The 27,496-nt window shown below is 43.5% G+C and overlaps 3 protein-coding genes across 6 annotated transcripts in view; 1 reads left to right on the forward strand and 2 right to left on the reverse strand.

Moving 5' to 3' along the window:
• Positions 1-8,261, reverse strand: part of LOC124035778 (potassium/sodium hyperpolarization-activated cyclic nucleotide-gated channel 4-like) — a 106,916-nt gene extending 98,655 nt beyond the window's left edge. The window contains exon 1 of the mRNA XM_046349483.1: positions 8,067-8,261. The gene's annotated coding sequence lies outside the window, so the exon portion shown is untranslated. The remainder of the gene's footprint in view (positions 1-8,066) is intronic.
• rec114 (REC114 meiotic recombination protein) lies at positions 7,575-19,208 on the forward strand. 2 transcript variants are annotated; one of them, XM_046349488.1, is made up of 6 exons: positions 7,575-7,766; positions 8,026-8,115; positions 16,653-16,736; positions 17,302-17,493; positions 18,076-18,150; positions 18,482-19,208. In XM_046349488.1, the coding sequence occupies exons 1-6, from the start codon at positions 7,677-7,679 to the stop codon at positions 18,644-18,646; spliced, it is 696 nt and encodes a 231-aa protein (XP_046205444.1). In that variant the 5' UTR covers positions 7,575-7,676; the 3' UTR covers positions 18,647-19,208. The 2 variants fall into 2 exon arrangements, with proteins under 2 accessions (XP_046205444.1, XP_046205445.1); XM_046349489.1 differs by lacking the exon at positions 8,026-8,115.
• Positions 18,876-27,496, reverse strand: part of LOC124035779 (neuroplastin-like) — a 39,275-nt gene continuing 30,654 nt past the window's right edge. For 2 of the 3 annotated variants that reach the window (XM_046349485.1, XM_046349487.1), the window contains 3 exons: positions 24,703-24,724; positions 20,092-20,168; positions 18,876-19,956 (listed from right to left, as the gene is read on the reverse strand). In XM_046349485.1, the coding sequence (XP_046205441.1) occupies positions 20,108-20,168; positions 24,703-24,724 (83 nt within the window). In that variant the 3' untranslated portion in view covers positions 18,876-19,956; positions 20,092-20,107. The remainder of the gene's footprint in view (positions 19,957-20,091; positions 20,169-24,702; positions 24,725-27,496) is intronic. The other variant, XM_046349486.1, reaches the window with a different exon arrangement.

Raw genomic sequence — 27,496 nt, forward strand, 5'->3', positions numbered from 1 at the left:
TGCTAGCTAGGTGGCTAACACTAGCTAGCATGAGGGGTTAGGGATTAAGGTTAGGAGTTAGGTTAAAGTTAGGGTTCGGGGAAGGGTTAAAGTTAGGGTTAGGTGAAGGGGTGGCTCCAACTTGCCCAGCAGTCTAAGGCACTGCATCTCAATGCAAGAGGCGTCACTGCAGTCCCTGGTTTGAATCCAGGCTGCATCACATCTGACTGTGATTGGGAGGCCCATAGGGCGGTTGGGGGTAACTGTCATTGTAAATAAGAATGTGTTCTTAACTGACTTGGCTAGTTAAATAAAGGTTTTAAAAAATGGATCAGGTTAGCTTGACTTGGAGCTCACTGAGTACCGGCACCTTAAATGTTCTCCTGTTCCACTTATAGGGATATTAGCTGAAAAGTTAAGTGGAGCTCCTGCACCTAAATATAAACAGTATCGGCACCCATTTCAGTCCAAGTCAAGCACTGGTTAGCTAACATGCTAACATGAATTATTTATTTCAGCTTTTATTTCTTTCATCACATTCCCAATTGGTCAGAAGTTTACATACACTCAATTACTATTTGGTAGCATTGCCTTTACATTGTTTAACTAGGTTCAAACGTTTTGGGTAGCGTTCCACATGCTTCCCACAATAAATTGGGTGAATTTTGGCCCATTCCTCCTGACAGAGCTGGTGTAACAGAGTCAGGTTTGTAGGCCTCCTTGCTCACACATGCTTTTTCAGTTCTGCCTACAAATTTTCTATAGGATTGAGGTCAGGGCTTTGTGATGGCCACTCCAATTCTTTAACTTAGTTTTCCTTAAGCCATTTTGCCACAACTTTGGAAGTATGCTTGGGGTCATTGTCCATTTGGAAGACCCATTTGCGACCAAGTTTTAACTTCCTGATTGATGTATTGAGATGTTGCTTCAATATATCCACATATTGTTTCTTCCTCATGGTGCCATCTATTTTGTGAAGTGCACCAGTCCCTCCTGCAGAAAAGCACCCCCACAACATGATGCTGCCACCACTGTACTTCACGGTTGGGATGGTGTTCTTCTATGTTTTCTCCAAACATAACGATGGTCATTATGGCCAAACAGTTCTATTTTTGTTTCATCAGACCAGAGGACATTGCTCCAAAAACTACGATCTTTGTCCCCATGTGCAGTTGCAAACCGTAGTCTGGCTTTTTTATGGCGGTTTTGGAGCAGTGGCTTCTTCTTTGCTGAGCGGTCTTTCAGGTTATGTAGATATAGGACTCGTTTTACTGTGGATATAGATACTTTTGTACCTGTTTCCTCCAGCATCTTCACATGTGCCTTTGCTGTTGTTCTGGGATTGATTTGCACATTTCACACCAAAGTACGTTCATCTCTAGGAGACAGAATGCGTCTCCTTCCTGAGAGGTATGACGGCCACGTGTTCCCATGGTGTTTATACTTGCATACTATTGTTTGTACAGATGAACGTGGTACCTTCAGGCATTTGGAAATTGCTCCAAATGATTAACCAGACTTGTGGAGGTCTACCATTTTGTCTGAGGTCTTGGCGGATTTCTTTTGATTTTCCCATGATGTCAAGCAAAGAGGCACTGAGTTAGAAGGTAGGTATTGAAATACATCCACAGGTACACCTCCAATTGGCTCAAATGATGCCAATTAGTCTATCTAAAGCCATGACATCATTTTCTGTAATTTTCCAAGCTGTTTAAAAGCACAGTCAACTCAGTGTTTGTAAACTTCTGACCCACTGGAATTGTGATACAGTGAATTATAAGTGAAATAATCTGTCTGTAAACAATTGTTGGAAAATTACTTGTGTCATGCACAAAGTAGATGTCCTAACCAACTTGCCAAAACTATAGTTTATTTTCACAAGAAATTTGTGGAGTGTTTGAAAAATGAGTTTTAATGACTCCAACCTAAGTGTATGTAAATCTTATCCCCTTTACTGTTGTTTTTCTCAGTCTGGGCAGGCTCAGTTTCACATATCATGGTGTAGTGTGATGATGTTTACATCTGATTGTCAAACAAATCACTTCAAATAATAATTATTTATTTTGCTGATACTCCGCACTGGACCTTATAGCCTACTGGCTACTTTCACCCCTAATTTAGACATGTTTCTGCTTATAATTTCAGACATTTGGTAGGCCATATTATAATTTCAGACATTTGGTAGGCCATATTATAATTTCAGACATTTGGTAGGCCATATTATAATTTCAGACATTTGGTAGGCCATATTATAATTTCAGACATTTGGTAGGCCATATTATAATTTCAGACATTTGGTAGGCCATATTATAATTTCAGACATTTGGTAGGCCATATTATAATTTCAGACATTTGGTAGGCCATATTATAATTTCAGACATTTGGTAGGCCATATTATAATTGCAGACATTTGGTAGGCCATATTATAATTTCAGACATTTGGTAGGCCATATTATAATTTCAGACATTTGGTAGGCCATATTATAATTGCAGACATTTGGTAGGCCATATTATAATTTCAGACATTTTGCTTGACATTTGTCAACTATAGTTAAGATACATGCAGCTTCTCTTCTGTCATAACTTGTTGCCCCAGAAGACTAAATAAAGTCGTGCTCAGCAGAATAATGTCTTACATCGATAGAATGAATGCATTAGTAATCTAGGTAACATTGGTAAAGTTGTCTGTTTTGTTTAGGGACCGGGAAGAAAACACAATAATTCCAAAACATTGGCAAGATTGGTCCTGTGCAAAATATCCAAATGTCATCAGTTTGACCGGTTTTAAGGAAATGAAAAGCTGAGAAAACGATGAAACAAGTTTCTGATAAGACTTCAGTTCGTCTTGGGTGCATATTTTATGTGGTTGAAAATCAGTTAAAGCTCCTCAATGGAGGAAGGGGAGGACCATCCTCCTCAGTGAATTTCATCAAAATAAATATAGTGCCTCCTGAGTGGTCTAAGGTCTCTGCCACTAGAGATCCTGGTTTGAGTCCAGGCTCTGTCGCAGCGGGCCGCGACCGGGAGACCCATGGGGCAGTGTACAATTGGCCCAGAGTTGTCTGGGTTAGGGGAGGGCTTGGCCAACAGGGATGTTCTTGTCCCATCGCGCACTAGCGCCCCCTATGCACGCTGACACGATAGACCAGGTGTACGGTGTATGGCGTAGCAGTAAGTCGTCCTGTCGTATCGTGTCCCCTGTATATACCTGTATATATCGTCTCTTTTTCGTTTTACATATTTTTCTTCGCATATCTTTAAAATCATTTCGCTAAACCTAAGCTTCCAAATACTCTCCTGCAACCCGCCTCACCCAATGTAGCTACTTTTTCCTAAAGTGTTTATATTTACTTCGGAACCGGAACCCCTCAACTGAAGCTAACCAGCTAACCACCAGCTATGCTAGCGGTGCTAGCGGTCTTCAGCTAACCGGTCATCAGCTAACCTTTAGCTCGGAAAGCTCTCGCCAGTTCGAACAACGCGACGCTAACCAGAGCATAACGGACCTATTTATTTTTTATCCCCGGATTCCCACCGCAAACGGAACATTTTTCAGCTGGATCTTAACAACTAGCTATCGAGCTAAACCGCAACCCTGGTTGATTACTCCTGGCTAGCGTTTCCACCCACTTAGCTTGAAGCTAGCCCGGCCAGAGCCCCTGTGCTACCACCGTAGCATACTCCTGGGCTACAATACCCGGACCCACGACCGGTCTATCGATGTCACCGCATGAATAGGAATAAACAGACTCACCCCATCGCGACGTCCCCCAAAGGCTAACTCTCTAGCCCTTGCTATCTCCTTGCTTGCTAATTCGGCCTGCTAACTGCTAGCTTGTTTAGCCCAGAATTCACTCAAGAACCTCCAGAAGCTAACCAGCTAACTAGCTACAAGCTATTTAGTCATTGTTAGTTTTTTAACCTGGATAACACTCGCCTGTCCAGCTCTCCTGCCCCATCCACCGCTGCCCCCTGGACACTGATCACTTGGCTACATAGCTGATGCACGCTGGACTGTCCATTAATCACGGTACTCCATTCTGCTTGTTTGTTTTATCTGTCGGCCCCGTTGCCTAGTCAACGCCATTTTACCTGCTGTTGTTGTGCTAGCTGATTAGCTGTTGTCTCACCTACTGTTTTAGCTAGCTTTCCCAATTCAACACCTGTGATTACTGTATGCCTCGCTGTATGTCTCTCTCAAATGTCAATATGCCTTGTATACTGTTGCTCAGGTTAGTTATCATTGTTTTAGTTCACAATGGAGCCCCTAGTCCCACTCCTCATACCCCTGATACCTCCTTTGTCCCACCTCCCACATATGCGGTGACCTCACCCATTACAACCAGCATGTCCAGAGATACAACCTCTCTCATCATCACCCAGTGCCTGGGCTTACCTCCGCTGTACCCGCACACCACCATACCCCTGTCTGCGCATTACGCCCTGAATATATTCTACCATGCCCAGAAACCTGCTCCTCTTATTCTCTGTCCCCAACGCTCTAGGCAACCAGTTTTGATAGCCTTTAGCCGCACCCTCATACTACTCCTTCTCTGTTCTGCGGGTGATGTGGAGGTAAACCCAGGCCCTGCATGTCCCCAGGCACCCTCATTTGTTGACTTCTGTGATCGAAAAAGCCTTGGTTTCATGCATGTCAACATCAGAAGCCTCCTCCCTAAGTTTGTATTACTCACTGCTTTAGCACACTCTGCTAACCCTGATGTCCTTGCCGTGTCTGAATCCTGGCTCAGGAAGGCCACCAAAAATTCAGAGATTTCCATACCCAACTATAACATCTTCCGTCAAGATAGAACTGCCAAAGGGGGAGGAGTTGCAGTCTACTGCAGAGATAGCCTGCAAAGTAATGTCATACTTTCCAGGTCCATACCCAAACAGTTCGAACTACTAATTTTGAAAATTACTCTCTCTGCCTCATTGCCTGTATCCGCTACGGTGCCGCAGTCAAACGACCACCTCTCATCACTATGAAACGCTCCCTAAAACACTTCTGTGAGCATGCCTTTCTAATCGACCTGGCCCGGGTATCCTGGAAGGACATTGACCTCATCCCGTCAGTAGAGGATGCCTGGTCATTCTTTAAGAGTAACTTCCTCACCATTTTAGATAAGCATGCTCCGTTCAAAAAATGCAGAACTAAGAACAGATACAGCCCTTGGTTCACTCCAGACCTGACTGCCCTCGACCAGCACAAAAACATCCTGTGGCGGACTGCAATAGCATCGAATAGTCCCCGCGATATGCAACTGTTCAGGGAAGTCAGGAACCAATACACGCAGTCAGTCAGGAAAGCTAAGGCCAGCTTCTTCAAGCAGAAGTTTGCATCCTGTAGCTCCAACTCCAAAAAGTTCTGGGACACTGTGAAGTCCATGGAGAACAAGAGCACCTCTCCCCAGCTGCCCACTGCACTGAGGCTAGGTAACACGGTCACACCGATAAATCCATGATTATCGAAAACTTCAACAAGCATTTCTCAACGGCCGGCCATGCCTTCCGCCTGGCTACTCCTACCTCGGCCAACAGCTCCGCCCCCCCCGCAGCTCCTCGCCAAAGCCTCTCCAGGTTCTCCTTTACCCAAATCCAGATAGCAGATGTTCTGAAAGAGCTGCAAAACCTGGACCCGTATAAATCAGCTGGGCTTGACAATCTGGACCCTCTATTTCTGAAACTATCTGCCACCATTGTCGCAACCCCTATTACCAGCCTGTTCAACCTCTCATATCGTCTGAGATCCCCAAGGATTGGCAAGCTGCCGCAGTCATCCCCCTCTTCAAAGGGGGAGACACCCTGGACCCAAACTGTTACAGACCTATATCCATTCTGCCCTGCCTATCTAAGGTCTTCGAAAGCCAAGTCAACAAACAGGTCACTGACCATCTCGAATCCCACCGTACCTTCTCCGCTGTGCAATCTGGTTTCCGAGCCGGTCATGGGTGCACCTCAGCCACACTCAAGGTACTAAACGATATCATAACCGCCATCGATAAAAGACAGTACTGTGCAGCCGTCTTCATCGACCTTGCCAAGGCTTTCGACTCTGTCAATCACCATATTCTTATCGGCAGACTCAGTAGCCTCGGTTTTTCAGATGACTGCCTTGCCTGGTTCACCAATTACTTTGCAGACAGAGTTCAGTGTGTCAAATCGGAGGGCATGCTGTCCAGTCCTCTGGCAGTCTCTATGGGGGTGCCACAGGGTTCAATTCTCGGGCCGACTCTTTTCTCTGTATATATCAATGATGTTGCTCTTGCTGCGGGCGATTCCCTGATCCACCTCTACGCAGACGACACCATTCTATATACTTTCGGCCCGTCATTGGACACTGTGCTATCTAACCTACAAACGAGCTTCAATGCCATACAACACTCCTTCCGTGGCCTCCAACTGCTCTTAAACGCTAGTAAAACCAAATGCATGCTTTTCAACCGATCGCTGCCTGCACCCGCATGCCCGACTAGCATCACCACCCTGGATGGTTCCGACCTTGAATATGTGGACACCTATAAGTACCTAGGTGTCTGGCTAGACTGCAAACTCTCCTTCCAGACTCATATCAAACATCTCCAATCGAAAATCAAATCAAGAGTCGGCTTTCTATTCCGCAACAAAGCCTCCTTCACTCACGCTGAAAGCTTACCCTAGTAAAACTGACTATCCTACCGATCCTCAACTTCGGCGATGTCATCTACAAAATTGCTTCCAACACTCTACTCAGCAAACTGGATGCAGTTTATCACAGTACCATCCGTTTTGTCACTAAAGCACCTTATACTACCCACCACTGCGACCTGTACGCTCTCGTTGGCTGGCCCTCGCTTCATACTCGTCGCCAAACCCACTGGCTCCATGTCATCTACAAGACCCTGCTAGGTAAAGTCCCCCCTTATCTCAGCTCGCTGGTCACCATAGCATCTCCCACCTGTAGCACACGCTCCAGCAGGTATATCTCTCTAGTCACCCCCAAAACCAATTATTTCTTTGGCCGCCTCTCCTTCCAGTTCTCTGCTGCCAATGACTGGAACGAACTACAAAAATCTCTGAAACTGGAAACACTTATCTCCCTCACTAGCTTTAAGCACCAACTGTCAAAGCAGCTCACAGATTACTGCACCTGTACATAGCCCACCTATAATTTAGCCCAAACAACTACCTCTTTCCCTACTGTATTTAATTATAATTTTTTTTGTTGCTCCTTTGCACCCCATTATTTTTATTTCTACTTTGCACATTCTTCCATTGCAAATATACCATTCCAGTGTTTTACTTGCTATATTGTATTTACTTTGCCACCATGGCCTTTTTTTTGCCTTTACCTCCCTTATCTCACCTCATTTGCTCACATCGTATATAGACTTGTTTATACTGTATTATTGACTGTATGTTTGTTTTACTCCATGTGCAACTCTGTGTCGTTGTATGTGTCGAACTGCTTTGCTTTATCTTGGTCAGGTCGCAATTGTAAATGAGAACTTGTTCTCAACTTGCCTACCTGGTTAAATAAAGGTGAAATAAAAAATAAAAAATAAAAAAGACGCACTTCTAGCATCCCCAGCCAGAACCCAGCGCATGCGCGCACACAGAAACCCAATCTACAGGCGTGACTCATGAATTTCTGATATATAAACTCTTCTGAGATATATAATAACAATAATATATATATATTAGAATTGTTTTTACAAATGGCAACTGTACATAAATCTATATGGAGGTTGAAACGCTTTGGACGTTTTTTGCCTGGGACCAAAGAAGACGGCGGTAATCCATGGAAGGTGACATGAAGTTGTCTAGTCGTGAATTTTGTCCAACGTCTGTGTTGTAGGAGATGACGCTAGCTAAAGTTAGCTACCTCATGCCACTTGCTAGATAGGCTAACCAAACGTTGTTTACAAATGTAGGCTAGTTTACCACATTAGTAAATAAAATACTTAGGCCTACGCTTTACATTATGTTTAGTCAATGAACTTGCCTCAGATGTGATGTGAATTATCCAGCTGTAGATGTTTAAAATGTGTCTTGAAACTTCTCTAGATGTTTGAGCCCAGTGAAAGCGCGGGTGAATTGGTGCTCACCATTGTGGAATCTGGTCATATGTTGGTGTCCCAAGGCCACGATCTTCTGGTATGTGAGTTGAGGTCTAACTACGTTACATGTCCTTTGATGTCAAGTAATCCCTGGATGGATCTGAATCTAGTTTTTATCGTCTTTGAGCGAGACTCGTGTAACAGTATAGCTTCCTTCCCTCTACCCTACCCTACCCTACCAGGGCTCGAACCAGGGACTCTCTGCACACAGACAACTGACACCCACGAAGCGTCGTTACCCATCGCGCCACAAAAGCTGCAGCCGATTGAAGCGCTATTAGCGTGCACCACCGCTAAATAGCTAGCCATTTCACATCGGTTACACTTGCACATTTCACACATGCACATCTCTAGGCCAAAAATCAATGTAACCAAATAAGATCAAATACAAATAAAAATTCCCCCAATATATTCAATAACTCATTATTATATACCAAATTATTGCCAAATGTACACTCCATAGACATAATAACTGTTATTGTCCAACCTGTTGGCCAAATTACACGGACTGTACAAAAAATGAGGAACACCTGCTCTTTCCATGACATACTTACCAGGTGAATCCAGTTGAAAGCTTTGAACACTTATTTATGTCACATGTTAAATCCACTTCAATCAGTGTAGATAAAGGGAAATAGACAGGTTAAAGATGGATTTTTAAGCCTTGAGACAATTGAGACATTGATTGTGTGTGTGTGCCATTCAGAGGGTGAATGGACACGACAAAAGATTGCAGTGTCTTTGAATGGGTTATAGTAGTAGGTGCCAGGTGCACCAGTTTGAGTGTGTTAAGAACTGCAACGTTGCTGGGTTCTTCACACTCAACAGTTTCCTGTGTGTATCAAGAATGGTCCACCACCCAAAGGACAGCCAGCGATTTTGACACAACTGTGGGAAGCATTAGAGTCAACATGGGCCAACATCCCTGTGGAATGCTTTCAATACCTTGCAGAGTCCACGCCCCAAATAAATGAGGCTGTTCTGAGGTTAAAAGGGGGTGCAACTCAAGTTTAGGAAGGTGTTAAAAATGTTTTGCACACTCAACTTTGTACACTTATTGTTATTATCAAGGGCTAGTCTAAGCTTAGATCCACTATTTGGCTTATAGGCAGATAGCCTAGCTATGGATACAATTGTATGTTTTTGCAAAAATGTTGAGAAATTACTTGATTCCAAGTCCTTTGAAACACAGGGAACAAAAACAAGTACTGAACACCAGCTATGTTGCTGTTGTACTTTCTATTTGATTTATTTTACAGGCAAGTCAGTTAAGAAGAAAGTCTTATTTTCAATGACAGCGGGTTAACTGCCTTGTTCAGGGGCAGAAGGACAGATTTTTACCTTGTCAGCTTAGGGATTTGATCTTGCAAACTTTCAGGTACAAGTCCAACGCTCTAACCACTAGGCTGCCTGCCACCACTGTTCTGTCTACAGAATAGTGCCTGTGTTAGTGTGCAGTTTATCCTGTGTCTTCTCAAGGTTCACTGCCAGACTCTGTGTGCAGCTGAGAGACTCAGCAGAAATTGCTGTAGAAACACAAGGGCTATGCCACATCAAGTGATGGATGGAAAGTGGCTACAGCCATCTTGCTGAGCCAGGGTGCCAGACAAGGCTACATGCTTATTCAGGTCAGGACACAAAGTGCTCTCTGACAAAAGGGGATAGCGGTCATTGATAGACCGGCGCCCTTAATCGTAACGCTCTTGAGTATCTTTCAATAAAGAGAGTTTACAGTAATACACGGTGGCTGATGCCAGGGGAGTCCCAACTGAATGATGATGCCATATTAGGATGCACCATGCTGGAGGAGAGAGAGGGTTATTGAGTGTAATCATCATCCAGATTACTCCTGATTCTAAGATATGGTTTAATAGGGTCTTTCTCTCAGTATTTGGAGGAAGGAGGGGATTGGGATTATAGAAAATGGAACCTCTCAACCTGACTCAGAAAATGATTGACTATGCCTCAGAATGATTTGACAAGTTTTGTTGAAATTATGTAATGTGATGCCTTCCTGATATGATAATTTTCAACTAAAAATACAAATTTGATGTAATCCCTTCAGAACATCTCAGCGGAGGAGTAGGAAAATTGAAATCTGTTTTGAATCTGGAAGTACGGAGCTGAAGTGTAATGTTTTATGTAACAAAGCTGAGTAGAGTATCCATCCCTCCATTGTGCTGAAGTCCATTTGAAATGGAGAAACATAACTTGCAGTATCTATATCACTAAGAAGGATATGTTGCTATGGTAAAATGTTATTCCAAATATCCTGTCATAAAGCTAGCATTTCCCCGTGCTCAGGACAAGGTCCAACACATTTTCTATCATTAATAATGTGCAAAACGCAACTACTGTCTCCTGTCAACACAGCAGGTATTATTGACCTATATTTCCCTGGTACATTTCAACGCAAATTCCAATGCTGAAGAAACTACTAAACAGAATAGTGTTTAAATAGATTTGTACTTTAGTTGATGTTAAATAGTTATAAATTGTAAGGTGTCAGATGACATCTGAAAGTATTCAGGAAAGTGTCATTTTTCACTTGGTTAGAAAAGTGCTGATTCATACTTGGAACTAAACTAACACCTGTTTTTATTCATTGTAGCCTAATCATGGAGAGATTTCTAGAGATTTCAGACTATAGCTGTGTTCGAATACCCATACTAACATACTGTATACGACATACTTAATGAGTATTTACTACATACTATATACTATTAGTTCATTTTAGTATACTGTAAACAAACCATATCGTTTCAGTTGAGCGTACTAGAGCTTCGCCTGTCTACCTGAAGTTGATGCTGTTGCTATGCAACCTCTTGCTAGCTTGTTAGCATAAGAACTGACTAGGTAAACATTTTACGATTTCGGTTGTGTTCGTAAATTCAATTTGGAGTGCCAGAGTGTGCTCTGGGTGTTTGTAAATCCAAATTGTCAGATTGTCCGTTCATAAGTTCGGAGCGTTCAGAGCGCACACTGGACGCTCTGGCCGAGGAATAGGGTTGATCCGAGCGTTCGACGGCAGTCAAGCACCCAAGCTAACGTTGGCTAGCTACTTCCAGACACAAATGAGGCTGAGAGAACACCTCACTCTGACCATTTTACTTGCCTTAGCAGAGAGTGTTGGTGACAGTAACTGCTGCTGGCAACAATATATTTATGCTTTCTTTTGCCGACGTTTACTGACACCAGCCATATTCAACGGGTGTTGAGCATTTGTGAATTCATCAGTTATTCTGCGCGAGAGTGCTCTGAAATCGGAGTAGATTGGGTAATTGGGTAATTAGTTAGATAGCAGATAGTTAATAATACTGCCTGGCAAGTTCGATGTATTAGTAGCCAACTAACGTTAGGTACAGTTGAAGTCAGAAGTTTACATACACTTAGGTTAGTCATTAAAACTAGATTTTCAACCACTCCATACATTTCTTGTTAACAAACTATAGTATTGGCAAGGACATCTACTTTGTGCATGACACAAGTAATTTTTCCAACAATTGTTTACAGACAGATTATTTCACTTATAATTCACTGTATCACAATTCCAGTAAGTCAGAAGTTTACATACACTAAATTGACCGTGCCTTTAAACACCTTCGAAAATTACAGAAAATGATTTAATGGCTTTAGAAGCTTCTGATAGGCTAATTGACATAATTTGAGTCAATTGGAGGTATACCTATGGATGTATTTCAAGGCCTACCTTCAAACTCTGCCTCTTTGCTTGACATCATTGGAAAATCAAAAGAAATCAGCCAAGACCTCAGAAAAAAATGGTAGACCTCCGCAAGTCTGGTTCATCCTTGGGAGCAATTTCCAAACACCTGAAGGTACCACGTTCATCTGTACAAACAATAGTATGCAAGTATAAACACCATGGGACGACGCAGCTGTCATTCCGCTCAGGAAGGAAATTATTTCTGTCCCCTAGAGATCAACGAACTTTGGTGCAAGAAGTGCAAATCAATCCCAGAACAACAGCAAAGGACCTTGTGAAGATGCTGGAGGAAACGGGTACAAAATTATCTATATTCACAGCAAAACGAGTCCTATATCGACATAACCTGAAAGGCCGTTCAGCAAGGAAGAAGCCAGTGCACCAAAACCGCCATAAAAAAGCCAGACTACGGTTTGCAACTGCACAAGGGGACAAAGATGGTAGTTTATGGAGAAATGTCCTCTGGTCTGATGAAACAAAAATATAACTGTTTGGCCATAATGTCCATTTTTATGTTTGGAGGAAAAAGGGGGAGGCTTGCAAGCCGAAGAACACCATCCCAACCGTGAAGCACTGGGGTGGCAGCATCATGTTGTGGGGGTGTTTTGTTGCAGAAGGGACTGGTGCACTTCACAAAATGGATGGCATCATAAGGAGGACAATTATGTGGATATATTGAAGCAACATCTCAAGACATCAGTCAGGAAGTTAAAGCTGGGTCACAAATGGTTCTTCCAAATGGACAATGACCCCAAGCACATTTTCAAAGTTGTGACAAAATCTCTTAAGGGCAACAAAGTCAAGGTATTGGAGTGGCCATCACAAAGCCCTGACCTCAATCCTATAAAAAAATGTGTGGGCAGAACGTAAAAAGCGTGTGCGAGCAAAGAGGCCTACAAACCTGACTGTTAGACCAGCTCTGTCAGGAAGAATGGGCCAAAATTCACCCAACTCATTGTGGGAAGCTTGTGGAACGCTACCCAAAACGTTTGACCCAAGTTAAACAATGTAAAGGCAATGCTACCAAATACCAATGGAGTGTATGTAAACTTCTGACCCAATGGAATGGCCCTAGCCCTCACCCTCTGATCGAATCGGTCCCAGACATGCTCAATGGGATTGAGATCCGGGCTCTTCGCTGGCCATGGCAGAACACTGACATTCCTGTCTTGCAGGAAATCACGCACAGAACACCTATCTCCTGATTCTGCCTCCTCAACCCTCCTCTCCTCCCTCTCTGCATCCCTTGACTCTCTATGTCCCCTATCCTCCAGGCCGGCTCGGTCCTCCCCTCCCGCTCCGTGGCTCGATGACTCATTGCGAGCTCACAGAACAGGGCTCCGGGCAGCCGAGCGGAAATGGAGGAAAACTCGCCTCCCTGCGGACCTGGCATCCTTTCACTCCCTCCTCTCTACATTTTCCTCCTCTGTCTCTGCTGCTAAAGCCACTTTCTACCACGCTAAATTCCAAGCATCTGCCTCTAACCCTAGGAAGCTCTTTGCCACCTTCTCCTCCCTCCTGAATCCTCCGCCCCCTCCCCCCCCTCCTCCTCTCTGCAGATGACTTCGTCAACCATTTTGAAAAGAAGGTCGACGACATCCGATCCTCGTTTGCTAAGTCAAACGACACCGCTGGTTCTGCTCACACTGCCCTACCCTGTGCTCTGACCTCTTTCTCCCCTCTCTCTCCAGATGAAATCTCGCGTCTTGTGACGGCCGGCCGCCCAACAACCTGCCCGCTTGACCCTATCCCCTCCTCTCTTCTCCAGACCATTTCCGGAGACCTTCTCCCTTACCTCACCTCGCTCATCAACTCATCCCTGACCGCTGGCTACGTCCCTTCCGTCTTCAAGAGAGCGAGAGTTGCACCCCTTCTGAAAAAACCTACACTCGATCCCTCCGATGTCAACAATTACAGACCAGTATCCCTTCTTTCTTTTCTCTCCAAAACTCTTGAACGTGCCGTCCTTGGCCAGCTCTCCCGCTATCTCTCTCTGAATGACCTTCTTGATCCAAATCAGTCAGGTTTCAAGACTAGTCATTCAACTGAGACTGCTCTCCTCTGTATCACGGAGGCGCTCCGCACTGCTAAAGCTAACTCTCTCTCCTCTGCTCTCATCCTTCTAGATCTATCGGCTGCCTTCGATACTGTGAACCATCAGATCCTCCTCTCCACCCTCTCCGAGTTGGGCATCTCCGGCGCGGCCCACGCTTGGATTGCGTCCTACCTGACAGGTCGCTCCTACCAGGTGGCGTGGCGAGAATCTGTCTCCTCACCACGCGCTCTCACCACTGGTGTCCCCCAGGGCTCTGTTCTTGGCCCTCTCCTATTCTCGCTATACACCAAGTCACTTGGCTCTGTCATAACCTCACATGGTCTCTCTTATCATTGCTATGCAGACGACACACAATTAATCTTCTCCTTTCCCCCTTCTGATGACCAGGTGGCGAATCGCATCTCTGCATGTCTGGCAGACATATCAGTGTGGATGACGGATCACCACCTCAAGCTGAACCTCGGCAAGACGGAGCTGCTCTTCCTCCCGGGGAAGGACTGCCCGTTCCATGATCTCGCCATCACGGTTGACAACTCCATTGTGTCCTCCTCCCAGAGCGCCAAGAACCTTGGCGTGATCCTGGACAACACCCTGTCGTTCTCAACCAACATCAAGGCGGTGGCCCGTTCCTGTAGGTTCATGCTCTACAACATCCGCAGAGTACGACCCTGCCTCACACAGGAAGCGGCGCAGGTCCTAATCCAGGCACTTGTCATCTCCCGTCTGGATTACTGCAACTCGCTGTTGGCTGGGCTCCCTGCCTGTGCCATTAAATCCCTTCAACTCATCCAGAACGCCGCAGCCCGTCTGGTGTTCAACCTTCCCAAGTTCTCTCACGTCACCCCGCTCCTCCGTTCTCTCCACTGGCTTCCAGTTGAAGCTCGCATCCGCTACAAGACCATGGTGCTTGCCTACGGAGCTGTGAGGGGAACGGCACCTCAGTACCTCCAGGCTCTGATCAGGCCCTACACCCAAACAAGGGCACTGCGTTCATCCACCTCTGGCCTGCTCGCCTCCCTACCACTGAGGAAGTACAGCTCCCGCTCAGCCCAGTCAAAACTGTTCGCTGCCCTGGCCCCCCAATGGTGGAACAAACTCCCTCACGACGCCAGGACAGCGGAGTCAATCACCACCTTCCGGAGACACCTGAAACCCCACCTCTTTAAGGAATACCTAGGATAGGATAAGTAATCCCTCTCACCCCACCCCCCCTAAGTTTTAGATGCACTATTGTTAAGTGACTGTCCCACTGGATGTCATAAGGTGAATGCACCAAGTTGTAAGTCGCTCTGGATAAGAGCGTCTGCTAAATGACTTAAATGTAAATGTAAATGTAACAAGCAGTATGGCTGGTGGCATTGTCAGTCTGGAGGGTCATGTCAGGATGAGCCTGCAGGAAGGGTACCAAATGAGGGAGAAGGATGTCTTCCCTGTAACGCACAGCGTTGAGATTGCCTGCAATGATAACAAGCTCAGTCCGATGATGCTGTGACACACTGTCCCAGACCATGATGGACCCTCCACTTCCAAATCAATCCGCGAATCCGACCATCACCCCTGGTGAGACAAAACCGCGACTTGTCAGTGAAGGGCACTTTTTGCCAGTCCTGTCTGGTCCAGGGACGGTGGGTTTTTGCCCACAGGCGACATTTTTTTCCGGTGATGTCTGGTGATGACCTGCCTTACAACAGGCCTACAAGCCCTCAGTCCAGCCTCTGTCAGCCTATTGCGGACAGTCTGAGCACTGATGGAGGGATTGTGTGTTCCTGGTGTAACTCCAGCAGTTGTTTTTGCCATCCTGTACCTGTCCCGTAGGTGTGATGTTCGAATGTCCCGATCCTGTGCAGGTGTTGCTACACGTGGTCTGCCACTGTGAGGACGATCAGCTGTGTGTCCTGTCTCCCTGTAGCACTGTCTTAGGTGTCTCACAGTACGGACATTGCAATTTATTGCCCTGGCCACATCTGCAGTCTTCATGCCTCCTTGCAGCATGCCTAAGGCACGTTCACGCAGTTGAAAAGGGACCCTGGTCATCTTTCTTTTGGTGTTTTTCAGAGTCCGTAGAAAGGCCTCTTTAGTGTCCTAAGTTTTCATAACTGTGACCTTAATTGCCTACCGTCTATAAGCTGTTAGTGTCTTAACGTTAACAACCGTTCCACAGGTGCATGTTCATTCATTGTTTATGGTTCATTGAACAAGCCTGGGAAACAGTGTTTAAACGCATTATTTTTTATTTGGATTTTTACAAATTATTGTTGAAAGAAAAAGTTTTTTTTTTGCTGAGTTTATATACTCAATTCACGTCACAAATAGTACGGTTTGTATGAGTATTCGAACACACCTTATGACTCAATCAAAACTAATATTTAGTACAACAACATTCAGCCTCCAACAGCTGGTTGTTTGAGATGGAAGTTATCTTTCCAAAGACATTCTGATGGCATGATGCTGGTCACAGGGTCTGGATGGGTTTCTGAGTCAATAGAGCCCCCTGCAGGCGTACTTATGTCATTTCAGATCATTTGAGATTTGCTCCAGCTTCTGCTAACCAAACGTAGAGCTGTGATTGCTGCATGCTCCGTCTGATACTATTAAATGTACTTTTTTGTCTCATTGAAGACATGAGGATTAGCTATGTGCCCTATCCCATATGACTTTATTTTACTACTATGACTTTTGACTGTTGTTTGTCCAATTTGTAAGTTGCTCTGGATAAGAGCGTCTGCTAAATGACTTAAATGTAAATGTTTACAATTGTTAGTCTGTCTGATTGTTGTGATTCCACATTTTTCAGGATGGGTTTTCCTTACTTGATGCTCCAAGCTACCTCAAAGTTCAGCAGAAATCAGATACCCTGCTGTTCCGTCTGACTGTTAAGGTGGGTTGCGAAAGCCTTTATTTGCTTTAAGAAACAACACCAATTTTTAAATAGTAGCTAGCTGAAGAATACAAGAGTCTACATACCAAATTGTATTATTATTCTAGCACCTAGTTTTATATGAAACCTATGCTAATGTTGACTACAAGGCAACACCGGAATTTTAGTCTGTAATTTCCTCAGCAATTTGTATCGTGGCAGCTTTATTTACCAGAGCCAGATTTCACACTGACATGCGTGTGGCAGACCTGATGTTTGGCAGGGGTGGCTGTGCTGAGACAACAGTGTAATTGGTCATTAAATGGCATGATTTAAGGGGATCTGAGGCCTGACACGATGCATTTTACCAGTCTTGGAACAACTAGCTGGCTGTAAGCAGTGCTTTGGTTGCCCATGTTCTGCCAAGGGCCTGGCTTGTGAGTGATATGTAGGCTAAATAAGTGTTCTAGATAAGTGCCACTGATGAATTGTAAGTGGCGTGTCAAGCTTGTTAAGATTGTCTTAGTAGCATTCGAAGAGGAGATATTGGCTAGCTCTCAAACTAAACAATGCTGTGTATGTGCAGGGGGAGAGCCGTCTGATCAGGATGCAGTTCAGTGGCAGCAGGGCTGAGGCCCTAGAGGAGTGTAGCAGTGCAGTACTCAGACTGAAGGAGTACCTGCCTGTCACCACACAGGGGGAGGCACCACCACCACCACTCAGCTGCCCCCCAACACCCAATCAGCCCCCTACCAAGACCACTGCACAGAATCAACAGGTACTCAACAACACATATACACACTGAAAACATGTAGCTACGTATTGTATCATGAAAGTGTATTTTGGAACATCTGAATTGGAACAGCTCCTGCAATACATTATCTAATTGAAATGAGTGCATTGCATGTTTGTTTTTTTCACCTTTAAAGCTGTTCTTATTTTAAGAATGTTATTCTTCATAATGTATGAGGCAAACTATAGTTGAGGTATTAAAGTTGCTGTTGTTACAGTAAGAATCACCCACTAGATGGTGCTATTTACAGGCATGAAAACAATATAGCTTGTTTAATACTGAATGGCCCTGGAACCAACTAGGTTAATATGGATTTTATGTATGAATCAATGACAATGTGAAATATGTTCATCCTTAACCTCCCCACACAGAAGGGGAAGAGATTAAACCAACAATAAACACCATAACACACATTTGAAAAAGCTGTCAGTGAGGATGAATGAGCCATGATGACTGAGGGAAATCGTTCAATAAAGGATGCAGCTATGATGCAGCTTAACCTCCCTTGGTGTGTTGCCTTGTAAAGTCCTGTGGCATTAGTATCATCTCTTTTAACCTTGTCATCAGGCGGGTGCTGGGGAGGCTATGGCTACTGAACCGGAGGTCGTCCAGGGCTCTTTATCCATCAAACGTCTTACCCAGGTAGGTTGGTACTGACACAACACAGTGATTAGATAGATGACTGATGAATGCTGAGTGTGATGATTCATGTAATGATCACTTGATGGAGTTTGACAATCGCGCAAGGTGAATAAATAGTAGCTATTTAACATTACTACTCTCACCCACTGAGCTTGAATGTAACCTACACTTCATGGGGTTGTAGTTATTCCCCGCCACTACTGAAGTGTAGGGTAGGCCAATGAAATAATGAACACCTAACTGACTTGGGAGATTATAGTTAGCCAATATCATGGCTTTAATTGTATACAAACAAATGAACAGGTCCCTGGTCTATCTATTTTTTTCTCAGCACTTCCTGGGCGAGCATGGTCTGTCCTTGCCCCTGGTGTACCGCCACAGTGCTCTGTCCCGTGGGGAGCTGGAGCCCTTTGTCCGCCTGTGTCTCTTGGACCCCAGCTTCCCTGCCTTGGTGGAGGAGGTGGAGGGGGAGCTGAGGAGGGTGCTCCAGGACTGAGGAGCTGAAGCTCATCAACACAAACAGCAGAGAGAGACAGGTCAACTCACTACACACGGTACACATGTGGGAGGTGGGTTGTGGAAGAGTTGGGGGATGTGTTGTTCTTCATGCTGCTGATTTTGTAAATGTGTGCTGGAACATAGTGACCATTGTGTTGTATGAGGATATTTAAACTGGCACAAATGTTGCGGTTTCTAGAAATGATTTTCGAGGCAAAGAAACTAAATGTATTTTGGAGCCTTTTATTTTCAAAAATGTATTGGTCTCGTATGTTATTGGTCTGATGTTTTATTGTGGCTAGAGATACCGAAGCTCCTTCCATTTCCAGCCTAATGTCGGTCCATTTGCACTGCAATACACATGGATACACTGTATTTATAGGACAGGAGTCATGCAGCTACAGCAGTGCATTTTGCTATTCCAGCTTCCAAGTGATCCCACAATATTAAAGCTTCACTGAGAAAAACAAACTACCCCCAATATATCTATATATGAATACATATTGCATAGGATAATAGCCATGCTGTACAATTTCAGAAAAATAAAAATGAATGAATTAAGTTGGGAAATATAAAATGTATTTTTTTCTTCACATACAGTATTTGCTATTGTTTGAACACTCATACCTCAACATATACAAGACATCCTATGTTACTCTGAAAAATAAACACTTAATTGTAATTTTATATATAACTAGATAGATATATAGTAGTCATTTTCTATAATCATTTTCAAGTAAATACTGCCAGACTTTGAATCCCTTGCATCACATTTTCACTATAATGGCTGTTAAGAGTGGACTTTCCTTTCACTAAATCAAACATAGTTTAATGAATCACCTGTACAAAGTTATTTAAGAATATAACAGTATTTTTCAGGTCAGGACAATTTCATAAAAAAACATAATTCCTTTGGATGCAAAATAGCCACACAGACATGAGGGAAAACAACAAAGTCTATTCTGGGCATCCTATTGCGTAATAATTTGCATGCGTTTTACATGATATGTAATACAAAAAGGATCACCTCTGGTTGGAGGACATGATGAAATGAATAAAAGAGACATCAAACGGCACACAAAAAAAGATGTGCACACCTTTCGTGATGGAATTAGTCATCTCTCCGTCCAGGACTGTTCATGTAAGACTGAATAAGTCATGCTTAAGACAGCCATCTTGTTCTTTTCTGCCAGTGTTACGCTGTTATTGTTTTTTCTCATAAGAGAGAGACGAGATATGCTTCATTAAAAATTGCCTGGAGCTCCCTCCTCAGATACCTTCATGTGGTCAAGATATGCAGTTAGTCATCTGTTAATGAAAATCAGGGGGAGGAAGGAATTAGTATACCCTGTGCACATGATCACATTCCTACAGTATATCACTTAGTTCAATGTTGACTTCCATATGCCTTAGATTCCTTTTTCTAAAGGCCAGAATACTCACTGTAACGAGTAGCTTCTCATTTCGTATTCCTCTGGCGCACGTTTTTGTCTTTGTGGTTGTTTGTCGAATTTGTTTTCCTAGTGAAGAAATACCAAGAGTTTAGTCAGTTCAAGGGGGAAATTATGATATGTACACTACCGTTCAAAAGTTTGGGGTCACTTAGAAATGTCAGTTTTTGAAAGAAAGGCACATTTTTTGTCCATTAAAATAACATCAAATTGATCAGAAATACAGTGTAGACATTGTTAATGTTGTAAATTATTATTGTAGCTGGAAACGGCAGATTATTTTAATGGAATATCTACATAGGCATACAGAGGCCCATTATCAGCAACCATCACTCCTGTGTTCCAATGACACGTTGTGTTAGCTAATCCAAGTTTATCATTTTAAAAAGCTATTTAACTTCTTATGGCTGCAGGGGCAGTATTGAGTAGCTTGGATGAAAGGTGCCCAGAGTAAACAGCCTGCTCCATAGTCCCAGTTCCTAATATATGCATATTATTATTAGTATTGGATAGAAAACACTCTGAAGTTTCTAAAACTGTTTGAATGATGTCTGCGAGTATAACAGAACTCATATGGCAGGCAAAAACCTGAGAAGAAATCCAAACAGGAAGTGAGAAATCTGAGGTTGGTCGATTTTCAACCCAGCCCCTATTGAATACACAGTGGGATATGGATAAATTTGCACTTCCTAGGGCTTCCACTCAATGTCAACCGTCTTTAGAAACTTGAATGAGGCTTCTACTGTGTTGTGGAGCCGGATGGGAGCTCTTTGAGTCAGTGGTCTGGCAGAGAGCCAGGTCCTGGTCACGCGCATTTCACATGATATAGCGACCTGCGTTCTATGGCTTCTCTACAGACAGGAATTCTCCTGTTGGAACTTTATTGAAGATTTATGATAACAACATCCTAAAGATTGATTCTATACTTAGTTTGACAAGTTTCTTCGACCTGTAATATAACTTTTGGAAGTTTACGTCCGACGTTCGGATGGACCTGTACAGGTGTTGATTTGTGTACTAAACGTGCTAACAAAAGTAGCTACTTGGACATATATAATGGACATTATCGAACAAATCAAGCATTTATTGTGGAACTAGGATTCCTGGGAGTGCATTCTGTTTTTGTTTTCGTGAGGTCTTGGCTGATTTCTTTAGATTTTTCCATGATGTCAAGCAAAGAGGCACTGAGTTTGAAGGTAGGCCTTGAAATACACCTCCACTTGACTGAAATTATGTCAATTAGTCTACCAGAAGCTTCTAAAGCCATGACATATGGCTGCTAGAATCCTGACTAGAACCTAAAAAATGTATCATATTACTGCAGTGCTAGCCTCCCTACACTGGCTTCCTGTTAAAGCAAGGGCTGATTTCAAGGTTTTACTGCTAACCTACAAAGCATTACATGGGCTTGCTCCTACCTATCTTTCCGGTTTGGTCCTGCCGTACATACCTACATGTACGCTACGGTCACAAGACGCAGGCCTCCTAATTGTCCCTAGAATTTCTAAGCAAACAGCTGGAGGCACGGCTTTCTCCTATAGAGCTCCATTTTTATGGAATGGTCTGCCTACCCATGTGAGAGACACAGACTCGGTCTCAACCTTTAAGTCTTTACTGAAGACTCATCTCTTCAGTGGGTCATATGATTGAGTGTAGTCTGGCCCAGGAGTGTGAAGGTGAATGGAAAGGCTCTGGAGCAACGAACTGCCCTTGCTGTCTCTGCCTGCCTGTGCGTATTATGACAATATTAAATAGTAAAGGCTTTGGTGCAGCCAGGGAAATTGAAACTCAATCACAGAGTTCTGACTTCTCCAACCATGCCCATTACAAGATCCTCCTTCATCTCCTTCTATACTTTAATTTCAGCCATGTGTTTATTCGGTCTTTGATTGGAGTCAATATGCCTGCCTGGGGAACTATTTTGTGTTTTCTATGGCAACAACATCTTCCTGATCTTCCTGTCTGGGTTGGCGCCCCCCCCTTGGGTTGTGCCGTGGCGGAGATCTTTGTGGGCTATACTCGGCCTTGTCTAAGGATGGTAAGTTGGTGGTTGAAGATATGCCTCTAGTGGTGTGGGGGCTGTGCTTTGGCAAAGTGGGTGGGGTTATATCCTTCCTGTTTGGCCCTGTCCGGGGGTATCATCGAATGGGGCCACAGTGTCTCCTGACCCCTGCTGTCTCAGCCTCCAGTATTTATGTTTGTGTCAGGGGGCTAGGGTCAGTTTGTTATATCTGGAGTACTTCTCCTGTCTTCTCTCTTTCTCTCTCTCTGAGGACCTGAGCCCTAGGACCATGCCTCAGGACTACCTGGCATGATGACTCCTTGCTGTCCCCAGTCCACCTGGCCGTGCTGCTGCTCCTGTTCACCAGACGTGCTACCTGTCCCAGACCTGCTGTTTTCAACTCTCTAGAGACAGCAGGAGCGGTATAGATACTCTTAATGAACGGGTATGAAATGCCAACTGACATTTACTCCTGAGGTGCTGACTTGCTGCACCCTCGACAACTACTGTGATTAGTATTATTTGACCATGCTGGTCATTTATGAACATTTGAACATCTTGGCCATGTTCTGTTATAATCTCCACCCGGCACAGCCAGAAGAGGACTGGCCACCCCTCATAGCCTGGTTCCTCTCTAGGTTTCTTCCTGGGTTTTGGCCTTTCTAGGGAGTTTTTCATTGCTACATTGCTTGCTGTTTGGGGTTTTAGGCTGGTTTTCTGTACAGCACATTGAGATATCAGCTGATGTAAGAAGGGCTTTATAAATACATTTGATTCGATAACATCATTTTCTGCAATTTTCCAACCTGTTTAAAGGCACAGTCAACTTAGTGTATGTAAACTTCTGACCCACTGGAATTGTGATACAGTGAATTGTAAGTGAAATAATCTGTCTGTAAACAATTGTTGGAAAAATTACTTGTCAATGCACAAAGTAGATGTCCTAACCAACTTGCCAAAACTATAGTTTGTTAACAAGACATTTGTGGAGTGGTTGAAAAACGAGTTTTAATGACTCCAACCTAAGTGTATGTAAACCTCTGACTTCACCTGTATATATGGTGCATTCGGAAAGTATTCAGACCCCTTTTTTCCACATTTTGTTACTTTACAGACCTATTGTAAAAAGTATTCAATAATTTTTTCCCCTCATCAATCTACACATAATACCCCATAATGACAAAGGAAAAACAGGTTTTTAGAAATTGTTGTAAAACAGAAATACCTTATGTAAATAAGTTTTCAAACCATTTGCTATGAGTCTCGAAATTGAGCTCAGGTGCATCCTGTTTCATTGATTATCCTTGAGATGTTTCTACAACTTGATTGGAGTCCACCTGTGGTAAATTAAATTGATTGGACATGATTTGGAAAGGCACACACCTGTCTATTTGAGATCCCACATTGCATGTCAGAGCAAAAACCAAGCCATGAGGTCAAAGGACTTGTCCTTAGAGCTCAGAGACAGGATTGTGTCTGCACAGATTTGGGAAGGATTAAAAAAAAAAAAAAGTAAAAGCATTGAAGTTCCCCAACAACAGCAGTGGCCTCCATCATTTTTAAATTGAAGAAGTTTGGAATCACCAAGATTCTTCCTAGAGGCCAAACTGGGCAACTGGGAGAGAAGGGCCTTGGTCAGGGAGGTGACCAAGAACCCGATGTTCCTCCGGAGATGGGAGAACCTTCCAGAAGGACAGCCATCTCTGCAGCACTCTACCAATCAGGCTTTTATGGTAGAGTGGCCAGATGGAAGCCACTCCTCAGTAAAAATGCACGACAGCTCGCTTTGAGTTTTCTAAGAGGCACCTAAAGGACTCTGACCATGAGAAACAAAATTCTCTGGTCTGATGTTAGATTGAACTCTTTGGCCTGAATGCCAAGCGTCACGTCTGGAGGAAAACTGGCACTATCCCTACGGTGAAACATTGTGGTGGCAGCATTATGCTGTGGGTATGTTTTTCAGCGGCAGGGACTGGGAGACTAGTCAGGATCGAGGGAAAGATGAACGGAGCAAAGTACAGAGAGATCCTTGATGAAAACCTGCTCAGGATCTCAGACTGGGGGCAAAGGTTCACCTTCAAACAGGACAACGACCCTAAGCACACAGCCATGACAACACAGGAGTGACTTTGGGACAAATCTCTGAATATCCTTGAGTGGCCCAGCCAGAGCCCAGACTTGAACACGATAGAACATCTCTGTAGAGACCTAAAAAATAGCTGTGCAGCAATGCTCCCCATCCAACCTGACAGAGCTTGAGAGGATCTGCAGAGAAGAATGGGAGAAACTCCCCAAATACAGGTGTGCCAAGAAGACTCAAGGCTGTAATCGCTGCCAAAGGTGCTTCTACAATGTAGTGACTAAAGGGTCTGAATACCTATGTGATATTTCAGTTGTTTTCTTTTTATACATTTGAAAAAATGTATAAAAAGCTGTTTTTACTTTGTCATTATGGGGTATTGTGTGTTGTTCAATTTTAGAATAAGGCTGTAATGTAGAAAAATGTGGGGAAAGTCAAGGGGTTTGAATACTTTTCGAATGTACTGTATGTATATTGTTTTTATTGTAGTCTTGAGAGAACAGAATATTTATCATACTTACGTTGGTGCGGCTGGCTCATCATCTTCGTCACAAGGGGAGAGAAGAGTGGAAAGAGCACAAAAATAATGGAATATTAGACAACATGGTCATCCCTCAGAAGTGTCCAACACACTGCTCCCATATTTTCTTTCAAATGTTGATGTTGACATCTTAACTGTTACATGATTGTTACATGACTGTAGCAGTTTAAAAGTTAAGTCACATCACGTCAGTGTGAACTATTGCAAATTTGCAACTGATGTTAACATTTTCAATGTTCCGGTTTTCTTCAAGTTCCCTTGTGGATCCCGCGGTATGGGTCTTTTGCATGGGTTGTTGGTGTCATTACAGAATGCCGAAGTTATAGGAATAAAGTGAACTTTTTTTAAGTCTCCAGGTCTGCATTTTTAATTTGACAGAGTCTGACAATAAAAGCTCTGAGTTGTGAAAGCAGGCTTTACGTGTACATGAATGAGCAAAAAAAAAATGTTTTAGTAGAATAACGTTTTTAGTGTAGAGTTGAATTACACAGCAGCATGCAGTGTCAGTGGACATCATCGCACGTTAGTGATTAGCTAGTTAGTACAGATAACCACTCTTTCAAGGTGCCACAGTGGCATGTGTTTGACCACACACGAGAAAGAATGGGTCAGTAGGTCAGTATAGTATGCATGGAGAGTGAAAGTGTGTTCAGTAGCATGCAACCAGAGATCTGGGGCACGTAACCATTTCAGAGTAGAAGTGCTGATGTAGGATCAGTTGAGCCTTTTAGATCATAATCCGTAAGATTATATAGAGAGGGGGGACCTGATCCTAGATCAGCACTAAACTATGAGACGCTTTATGAATACGGGCCCAGAAAGCAGCAGCATGCCATTGGCAGTTAAATGGGGGGGTATGGTGGTCACAATGTGAGACGGGACAGCATGGCTGCCTGTGAGACAGTCTTGGGGACACGTATGTTTGTAAGTGCCAAATCCCCACCTTTTTCCACCCTTACACTACCATCTGAGTTCACTTACAACTAGCCCCTGGGTGCAGAGTTATCCAGTCGGGCAAAGATAATGTTTAGAATATGTGATTCAAGTCATGAAATTGCAAACAAACAAAAACCCTGACTTTTACAGTGTGGAGAATATTAAGAATATAGCCAGGGTAAGATCAATGTACTCAGCAAGTTATTATTGTATGCCAATGGGTTGATATGCTCTGCATTACATTTTTACAGTTTAGTCATTTAGCAGACACGCTTATCCAGGGTGACTTTTCACCTAGTCAGCTCAGGGATTCAAACCAGTGACCTTTTGGTTAATGGCTTCACGCTCTTAAACGCTAGGCTACCTGCTGTCCTACATTTTGCCTAGTGTCATTTTTCCTGGTTGTTCCCTAATGATCCCACACACTAAAAGAAAGTGGAACCCTCACAACCCCCACAAGTTCTTTAAAAATGTATTTGCTTTCCAAAAAAACTCAACCTTTGCTTTGGATCACTTGGCAGTGCATTTATCAATGTTGATACACAATTTAGCCATCATGAAGACAGAATTCATAATGTACACATACATATAACAAAGCTCTTGGGGATAGAGGATACTAAAAGGAGATTTCAGAGCTGGCTATTAGCACAAGTGATGCAGTGTTCACTTGATATGTATATGGCAGATAATCTACCATCTACTCGTTGGGGGGCAAACAAAATATCACGCTGTGGCCAACCCGTTCTACACCAAAGCGAGTGTCTCTCCCCCTCCTCCAGTACATAAACCCTTGCCTACGGGTGCAGGAGATTGGTTGGTGTTTGTCAAAGCACTACACTGTCTTCAGACTGTACACAAAGCCAATGCTTACTTTATTGGTGACTTTACGTCATTTCTGTTTAATCGTGTACTGCAGTGTAACAGTATTTAACGCTGAAACCATCATGGGAAGGATTGTACAGTGCATACACAATTCAGACCTCAGAAATAGGAGTATGCATAATTGATCTTTTTAATCTACCCAGTCTTTATTTTTTTAATGATAGCATCTACAGTATATCAGTGCCTTGGGGAACCGAGAGTGCATACTATCTCTCCTCGTGTGTGGGGCGGTTTGAGTGATTGAACACTCCTATATAAGACAAGTGAAGAAGACTGGTATAAAATGTACACAGCTATAAACATAGCAGTGCATTTCAGTAGGCTGATAGCAATGTATGTTTTAAACATCAGAGACCACCACCTATACAGGAGAAAACATGTCAAACTGCGTTGGCCCCTCTTAATGGAAATGAATATGAATGGAATAAATACATCATTTCAACATATATATTGTCTATGCAAAGACGCCAAACAACTTGTAGTCAAATAATCTGATAGACGGGTGTTGACATGGTCGTCTGGATGGGCTGTAGTAGAAACGGATCAAATCAAAAAAATCATTCTCTGAAAACATGCAAGATCTCTCACTTACCAACCGTTTAGATAATGATGCCATTTGGAGAGAGGGGGAAAAAAAGTCAGTAACCAATGAATTCATATCTAGCTGATATCCTGAATAAAGTTGATAGAACCGTGAGTGGGTGAAGCCTCAACGGCCTTTTTGGCTTTGACTCTACACTCAAATTATTATGCCTTTGTTTGACTTTGACACTTTTGAATCTAGCTTTAGCAGTTTATATTATTGTATGTTATCAAGTGGTTTTGTTATTAGAACAGATATTACTCTGTAAAAGTAGTACAGTAGTTACCAACGGAGGCTACTTTGAGAATAACTTACCTGCGGATGTGACGGGCTTTGATTGGAGTAGGTAACAGGGATTTTCGTTTCTCTACTT

The sequence above is a fragment of the Oncorhynchus gorbuscha genome, linkage group LG05 (assembly GCF_021184085.1).
Source record: "Oncorhynchus gorbuscha isolate QuinsamMale2020 ecotype Even-year linkage group LG05, OgorEven_v1.0, whole genome shotgun sequence".
NCBI classification, from domain to species: domain Eukaryota; kingdom Metazoa; phylum Chordata; class Actinopteri; order Salmoniformes; family Salmonidae; genus Oncorhynchus; species Oncorhynchus gorbuscha.